At 39.1% G+C, this 8,717-nt stretch overlaps 1 protein-coding gene across 3 annotated transcripts in view; it reads left to right on the forward strand.

The window, feature by feature from the left end:
• The window catches only part of TUBE1 (tubulin epsilon 1), a 43,530-nt gene that overhangs the window by 27,622 nt on the left and 7,191 nt on the right, over window positions 1-8,717 (forward strand). For all 3 annotated transcript variants that reach the window (XM_019520070.1, XM_019520072.1, XM_019520071.1), the window contains 5 exons: window positions 437-624; window positions 1,242-1,417; window positions 3,439-3,579; window positions 4,470-4,610; window positions 6,357-6,531. In XM_019520070.1, coding sequence (XP_019375615.1) covers window positions 437-624; window positions 1,242-1,417; window positions 3,439-3,579; window positions 4,470-4,610; window positions 6,357-6,531 — 821 coding nt within the window. The remainder of the gene's footprint in view (window positions 1-436; window positions 625-1,241; window positions 1,418-3,438; window positions 3,580-4,469; window positions 4,611-6,356; window positions 6,532-8,717) is intronic.

Genomic DNA, 8,717 nt, shown 5'->3' on the forward strand with positions numbered 1-8,717 from the left:
CTCTGGGTGCGGCCCTCCAGCCAGTTGGCGACCCAATTGCCTGTGACTGTGCTGTTACAGGTTTAAACCTGTTTCTGATCACTTAAACTCGTTTATGTGTAGTAGTGTCTATTTCTAGCCCAAAAGTTAAGCATGTAGATTGATTTGAACTATTTTTTTCTAGATGTCTGATTTGTAAGCATTTTTTTAAGATTTTTGTTTTAAATTCCCATTCCAATTTGAATAAAAAAAATATTTTGCAGTGTCAAATTTTCACTGGACAGGAAAAGTATGTCCTCCCCAGCTCTACCTAACACCTGTAGCTCAGATCTCTGCCTGCTGAACACTCTGAAATCTGGGCTGGAAATTAATACAAAAGCCATGTCTTACATATGGTGACTTACCTAATCCAGGATGTTGTTTTAAGTATTGTGATGATTTTCTTACTTATCTTTAGGGACAGGCTCTGGTCTTGGTACTTTTGTACTAAATGTTCTTGAGGATGAGTTTCCAGAAGTATACAGATTTGTTACTTCAGTTTACCCTTCTGGTGAAGATGATGTTGTTACTTCTCCATATAACAGCGTTCTAGCTATGAAGGAACTTAATGAACATGCAGACTGTGTGTTGCCAGTTGAAAATGAAGTAAGAAACGGTATTAATATGTTTCTCTTGCTGTAATCAACATGATGTCAGAAGTGTTTCTCCCCTGTCTGTGCTGATAAACAAGAAAACAAGTGTTAGGATAAAATGCACCAGTGTCACTGTTGAAAATGCCACTTGGGTCCCTGACTCCATGTGAGTATTTTTGAAAATTTTACTCATGGGGGGGAGAAATAAGTAACCAGTACTTCAGAAATGGGCTATAGCAGGAAATTTCCCTATGTCTGCTTGTTAGATAAGTGGTAAAAAAATATTAAAGCAGATTTTAAGGTCCTTTTCAGTAGGCGCATCTACACATGTCCCTACGGTACCGTTATTACTGCACCATCATTTAGTACTTCCTTTTGCCCTGAGTCCTAGCACAGAAGTCTTGAATCTTCTCTGCTAGGTTGTAAACTACCGTTGTAGTCAACTGGAAATAGAAAGCACATCAAAATTAAAACACATCAAAGGCATCAGCTTTGAACTTGTGCTAACATATTTAACTTTAATCTTGTATGTTCTAAACTTATCTGAAATAATAGGCCCTAAATTTGAAAGTGTGAGCATGTAACCTTCTTGTAAGCTTTCTATTTTTATTATTTCTTTTCCTCTCCAAGTCTTTATTTAATATAGTTAGCAAAATTCATCAGATGACCAATTCTGGAAAGCTGAGATCAACTGTGAAGCAAAACAGCTTGATAACTTCAAGTGCAGGTGGTATAAGAACTGACCAGGCAAAGCCATTTGATGCCATGAATAATATCGTTGCTAACTTGCTGCTGAACCTGACAAGGTAAACGTATTGAGTTTTCTGCCATGAAACTAATGTTTTTGACATGGTATGCACAATAAAACTTATGGCCCCTGCATTTCAGAAAATATTGATCATTCTCAGTTTTGATATTTGTCTATAGTATAAGATACCAAGTAGTTGTTCAAGTTGCTGTTGAAGAACAGCTGACTACAGAATTCATTTTGCTGAGCAATCTGGCAAAACAGCTTACAAAGAAACTATAAAGAAGGACAGTGGATGGGTGAAATTCTGCTTTCCACTAAGTCAATGGGAGTTTAGTCACTAACTATTTAGTACAAATGAGAAGAATAATATTCTTCTGAGTTGCTGGCTTAACTTCTCTATGATGAAAACTTGAAAATGTATTCTTGGCACAATCAACTAGTTTATTCAAGCTAATACCCTAATACCCTAATAATGTGGCTTTATTTATTTATTGACCACTTAATCACTGGGGAAACTGATTACTTACTAGAGGTAACTAGAGGTATGTAGAACTTTGCTGAGCTCTTCAGGTACTGGATGCTAGTGATCTATGGACATACACAGATAACACACCCATGTAAACTACGTGACGCTGGTGGGGAATAGGGGATAACAGACAGATAATGCACCCTTCTAAACTGAGAATGTCACCAAGTCTGGTGTAGTAAGAAGTTCTAGAGATGTAGGTTATGCTGATTAAGGTGGCTATCTGTCCATTCATGGAGCTGATGTTTGCTGAAAGCAAACAAGCTATTGCCTTTCCCCTGTCACCTTATGCTGAAGCACGGTAATAACTGCCTACTGGCTGCAGCTACCTTGGGTTAGCTCAGGGGTGTGCAAAATGCGGCCCGCAGGCCAGATGCAACCTGCCAGGCATTCTATCTGGCCTGCAGGACCCCTAACAATTTAGAAAATTAATATTTATCTGAACCTGGCTGCCTGTCATGCAGCCCTCGATAGCTTGCCAAAACTCAGTAAGCAGCCCTCTGCCTAAAATAATTTCCTGCCGCTGGGATAGCTGGATGCTAGTCAGGTCCTGAGATCATGGGAATTACAATGGTCATTTCATATCCAAAACTAATTGCTTCAAGAGCCTCCTGTTGAAATGCTTTTTTAAAAGTATGAATACACTTTTGATTGCACAAGTCCCCACACATTTTTTTATCAAGCTAAGTCAGAATAAAAATTAGTTTTTACTTTCTCCTAGCCTGTGAATAGTTTGTGACACCAGGTGTCCTTGATGGTTGCTCCCTCAGTATCACTTTCTTGACCTTTTCTCCCTTTATACCTGCAATATGATGAGTGCAGCTCACCAAATGGGATGAGGACATCACTCCTCAGCTCATCTGTCTCCATTTGTGTTGTCATTTGTTGATTTGTACAGTTCAATCCTTTTGGGTAAAGCAAATCATTAGGAACAGTCCAGCATGCATGTGTGTGTGCATGCTCACCCTTCCTGTGGATTAATATGACACAGTTGGCATTTAGACCTTGCTAAATCAAGAGGTCAGAAGGCTTTTTGTATGCATTTATGCCAGCTAATTCCCTTTGTTCAATACCATGACTGATTCTAACCTCTTAATTCCCTGTTATGCTTAATATTGTGGCAGCCTCTGTTGTCTAAACCTGATTTGCCAGTTATGGAAAATGGTCTGAAATGATGATTACTTTAGTAAAAAATTTCTAAGTTCTAACATGCAAATTAGTTTAATTTTTAGGCTTATCTTCAGTCAAATGACACCTTGCTGAAGAGTGTATGTTAATCAGTAAATAGCAAGGCTCATTAGTAGTCAGTGCATTTGTTATGGAAAACCAAGGGTAGTTTGCTACTCTTTGAAAAATCAGTAGCTGTCATGTTAGTGACTGAATTACAGTTCTACAATTGGTAAAATGTCATTTTTGATCTCCATGTTGCTCTGTAGTTTGATTGCACAGAACAATTGTCAAGAATCTCCAAAGGATATAGGAGTAATGTATCTGACTTCCATATATCTTTTAATGATTTTATTTTTATAATGGCATTATTAAATTCACAGTTCTGCCAGGTTTGAAGGTTCCCTTAACATGGATCTTAATGAAATCAGCATGAATTTGGTTCCCTTTCCTCAACTTCATTACTTGGTTTCCAGTTTGACTCCTCTGTATACATTGGCTGATGTTAATATACCTTCTAGAAGGTAGGTAAAACAAACTATCATGGAGTAATGGTACCTGCTCCACTATTTTGCATGCCTCAACACTACCACTAAAATAAATTTTGCGTTTTATAGAAGTTTTGGAAATTTAGGGGAAAAATGAATAATAGAACCCATAGGGCTTTCTAAAATTATGATGCTGACTTTGAAAAAATGTTTAATCTTCCATTTTATTGAATATTACATGTCAGTAGGTCTCACCATAGAAAATTAAAGTATGCTTTTGTTAGCCTTGCTTGGGGCTGTCTTACAGTATTTTATAGAGGAATTGCATAGATCAGTAACATAAAAAGTTTGTGACAGCATGTTCCGCAACCGCAAACTTCGGGTCACACTAAATAAAAAAGCTACAATTAACTATTTATTGGGATGTAACTTACTGTCACTTATTAACCATTTCTGAATTTGACTTACTGAGTGCATCTACATGTACATCAATGCATTTTTCCTAATGCACATCAAATTTGGTCCCTCTAATAAGAGGCAATAAATAAATGCACATTAGGGTGTGCTAATGCACAGTAGTGCAAGCATACACTTTTTAGGTGACATTTAATGTGCAGTAGCCTTTTCTACCGCGCAGTAACTTATTAGCATGTTTTTTTACGCACCGCTTCAATGCACAGTAAAATAGGCTAATGCACATTAAAATGAACATGTAGATGTGACCACTGAGCCTAAGCTTGTGTAAATCAGAAGGCTTAGGGCTGAAAGAGAGGTAACAGGGAAAACAGTAGGTTGTTTTAATGTTCTTTGCTTTAACTTGGATGAATCTGTTTGTTAAAGTGCAAGGTATCCGATCAGTGAAGAATGTGAGCTTATTATAGGAGCTTGTTTTAATGTAAGTAGATGACTCTCTTCTTTTGTTTTAGGTTGGATCAGATGTTTTCAGATGCTTTTAGTAAAGATCACCAACTAATTCAAGCAGACCCAAAACATAGTTTGTATCTTGCCTGTGCACTCCTGGTTCGAGGAAATGTTCAAGTTTCAGACCTCCGTAGAAACATTGAAAGGTTTGATCTATTTAATGGCTTATTTATACCTACTATTAGCTTATACAAGCTACTGGCAATTCAGAGCCTTTTTATACACTGCACTTCAATGACAAATTCAAGGGAGAGTGGCATTTTATAGAGGGGATGAATTAATATATGACAAATGGAAAGTCAGGAGCTAGGATTCTGCCTGCTTTCTAGTAGCACTTTTTTAGTAAGCGTTGTATATAATGAAACTTTCTAATTGTCAGGTGAGTCTTTCCAAGCCAAATCAATTTGCTTAATGATCATATGGTTACAAAATATTTACGTGCATGCAGTTAAAATAAAACCTTATCATATGTATGCCATAAAAACATTTAGTAAAAATATGGGCCAGTTAAACACTTTCCTCTTTCCCTTTTAATAAGGATTTGCTGAAATGTGATGAAGAATTGTTAATGACAACAGTGGTTGTCATTGCATTGTCATTACATCATGGTAACAATAAGGGCTGGATTTTAGAATAAAGTGAATTGACTTAAATGGGTATGTAATATTTTACAAAATGTTTATCTGGAAATTTGGTAAAGAAGGTGGCTGAAATTTAGAACCAAGTTGTACTCTCACTGTATTTCCCATAGAATGTGCCCCTATTTATATGTGTGTGAACACTCAGTTATACAGAAGTAAAATCTCTCATTCAAAACTTGACCCTTGCATGAAGTGTCAGTGCTTTTAGCAGCAGACACTTCAGATGTTACTACTTATTAGTGACGTGTTACTACTTCCCTAAGCAGGCTCAAAAGGTTAGAGAGCTCTGTCTATTATTACTCCCCCAGAGCACTCTAGCTAAGCTTTAAGGCATCAATAGGAACAATGTTGACTTTTGAGTCCTTTGGTAAGTCCTTTCTCTATGAGTGCCCTGGTAAGCTGAGATTCCAACCCAAGGATCTGTATTATGTCAGCCAAAAGGTCAGATACCCGCATTACAGCACTCTGACCTTGTAGGGATAGGAAGGAGTACTACTTACAGCAATGAGCTAACATGTAGGTTACCCTCTCTATCTGCCAACTTGACACAAGAAATTAGCTGTAGTCTGATCATTTTGCTGAAACAAGTCAAAGGTTCTGACTTGCAAAGAGCTCTTCTAGCACTGACAACTGCTGAGAGCAAGCAATAGTGTAACCTGGTAAACCTACAGATCAATTCCTTTTGGTGCATGTTAATTCCATTCTAGTCACTTTCTCAGTGCTGTGTTTCAGTACCCTGGGCACATACAGAACTAGGTAACTTCACCCAGGACTCCAGTGACAGCCCATCCCAGCCCAAGCTGGGCAGCACCTGCCCCAGCCCCCTCCCGTACTGCAGGGGCCTCTGTCTGCCCGCCCATGCCCCTTCCCTCCCCTATGCCCCTTCCCCACCAAACAGACTTACCAGCTGGACGTTGCTCTCCAAGCTGCCGGGCTGCATGTTGGCAATCGGATTGGTATCGGCCGATATGGGTCATTAATAATTGGCCATCAGTATTGGCCTAAAAGATCTTTATCAGTGTACCCCTAATTATTAGTATTCTCATGGTATCCTTAAGTTTAAATTAGATAATTGATAGATTTCATACCATAAAGCCTGAAATGGTCCCTGAACAATATTAATGGCTTTCTTATTCCTGAAAATCTTCTATCTGGGTCCCCCTGAGATTGCTGTGGAGTCAGACCTTTAGACCATGTTCTGTAACTTTCTATTGCTTGCTTTTATTTTAGCTGTTAAATTATTTATTGCAGGTTGAAGCCTTCCCTTCAGTTTGTGTCCTGGAATCAAGAAGGCTGGAAAACAGGCCTGTGTTCAGTACCTCCTGTGGGTCATTCTCACTCACTCCTGGCGTTAGCAAACAACACTTGTGTCAAACCCACCTTTATGGAGCTCAAAGACAGATTTATGAAGCTCTATAAAAAAAAGGTATGTGAAAAAAGGTGGCAACTCAAGGTATTTTTAAAAGAGTACTTGTTTTGAGTAGTGGATGGGAATGCAAATGTCGCTATGAAAAAATGGTCAAAATTCCAACTTTGTATCGATCCTGTTGCAATTACAGGAAGTACAAACTCTTATCAGCAAAGTTGGGTGCTTACCACAGAATATTCTGTCTTAAATTGGTTTCTCTTTACCACCAAAATAAATATCTTCATAATGTTTTTATACTTCAGCTGTCTGTCACTTGTTGCTGGATACTTGGTACAAAAGTATGATGATTATTAAATTTAAGTTATTAAAATTCATTATTTAATTAATTTAATTATAATTAATGACATGTAATAAACATGAATAAAAATGCTTTAATGAAAGCTGGTTGTTTGTCATGGCAACACAACAAGAAAAGCTGGGACTTTGTGAAAGCAAAAATATGAGTGAATTTTAAATTATGGCTCTCAACTTTTACTTTTTTGGCATTAGAAATCCTGGAATTTTGGTCAATGATTTTAAAAATAACTATTTATTTAAAAACAGTAGCAATACAGTCAAACTGAAACTATCTTGTTCATAAAGTAATATTCTGAGATTTGCTTTCTGTCATGAAAGTCCTGGCTGTGATATATAAGAAGCAAGACTTCTTAGTTGAAGAAGAGCTCTTTGGGTGCTGACAGACATGGAGTGGGGAGAAAACCTGCATTCTACCGGAAACAGCAGCACATTACTTTGACCCAGCTCCACAGCATCTGTAGAAATTGGGCATTTCAATGAGGCTTTATGCCACTTTTAGCCGAAGCCGATTCAATCGGCTATTAGAATAAAGCACCAAAAAAGCCCCACTAACGTTCCTGATCTCTACAGACATTGGGCAAACCAGGTGCAACTAGCACGCTGCGTCTTCTGGTCATATGCTGGGCTTGGTATGGGAGAGCACTAAGTTTAAAGTAAAGCACGTTTTTTATTCTTCATGTCTGTAAGCAGCCTTCTTGCCTGAATGCTTGTCTAACATCTCTTCCAACTATACAGTTGGTTTAATATAAGATATCCGCAAAAAGCTTGGCTTCTTGCATAAATTCTGGACCATCATGGCTACAACAGCATTCCAACTCCACTACTGGCTGTGATAAATACTCAACTTAGTTTAACTGAAGGGTTGTTTTGTTAACTGTTGAAACCAAGAGGGACAGATAATACAAAAATATGAAGAAAAGATTAGAAGGAAATGGAATCAATATCAAGATAAAAAGTAGTTCTGTAGTACCTTTTAGAAGACTTTTTAAAAGGAGCCTAAAACGTAAGAAGATAAGTACAAACAAAAACAGTTTTGAGCAAAAGTGAAGATAGCCAGTAAGACACTGCAAAGCTTTTGTCCCCGATTTTGATTCAGTAGAGATTCAGCCTGATTCAGTGGCCGAATCTCCGAATCCAAATTGAATCAGAGGACCCTTTAATCTCTCCGAATTGATTCAGAACTCTCAGAGATTTGGTGGTTCAGACATAGATATAGCTTTAAATGTTTTTTCTAAATACCTCTAGGAAGCAGGGGCTCTGAACGCTGTGGTGCTGGAGCAGATGCAGCATCCCACAGAAGGGCTCCCCAGCAGTGCTCAGCAGCAGACCCAGAAGTGGACCAAAAGCACTTCCGGTCCACTTCCTGGTCCACCAGGGAGCACACAGAGGAGTCCCCCTGTGCCACCCTGGCTCAGCAACTGGTGCCTCCTGGGTCTTGGGGGGGGGGCACCCGGGGTCCCCCTGGCAGCCGATCGCCGAGCTGGAGGGGCATGGGGGGGCCCCCAACATGCTCCCCGGTGGACCAGGAAGTGGACTAGAAGTACTTCCGGTCCACTTCTGGGTTCACTGCCAAGCATGCTGGAGAGCCCTTCATGCTCCTGTGGGATGTTCAATGTGCCCTAGCACTGCAGCAATCACGAGCCACACCTGCTACCTCAAAGTATGTAGAAAAAACTTTTAAATCTGTGCCTGTATCCAAATCAGCACTGATTCACCAAATCAGCATAGAATCTTCGGATTCAGATTTGCCCAAATTGAATCCGGGACAGTGATCTGAATCAATGGATTGAATCGCCGTCCCCGATTTGGGCCGAATCCGAGTCCAAATTGAATCTCAGGAGCCAGAAAAAGAGCACCTGAAGTAGATGCTCTTCTCAATTAGAAAA

This window comes from Gavialis gangeticus, unplaced genomic scaffold, assembly GCF_001723915.1.
Source record: "Gavialis gangeticus isolate Ggan-Ray unplaced genomic scaffold, GavGan_comp1, whole genome shotgun sequence".
Classification (NCBI taxonomy): domain Eukaryota; kingdom Metazoa; phylum Chordata; order Crocodylia; family Gavialidae; genus Gavialis; species Gavialis gangeticus.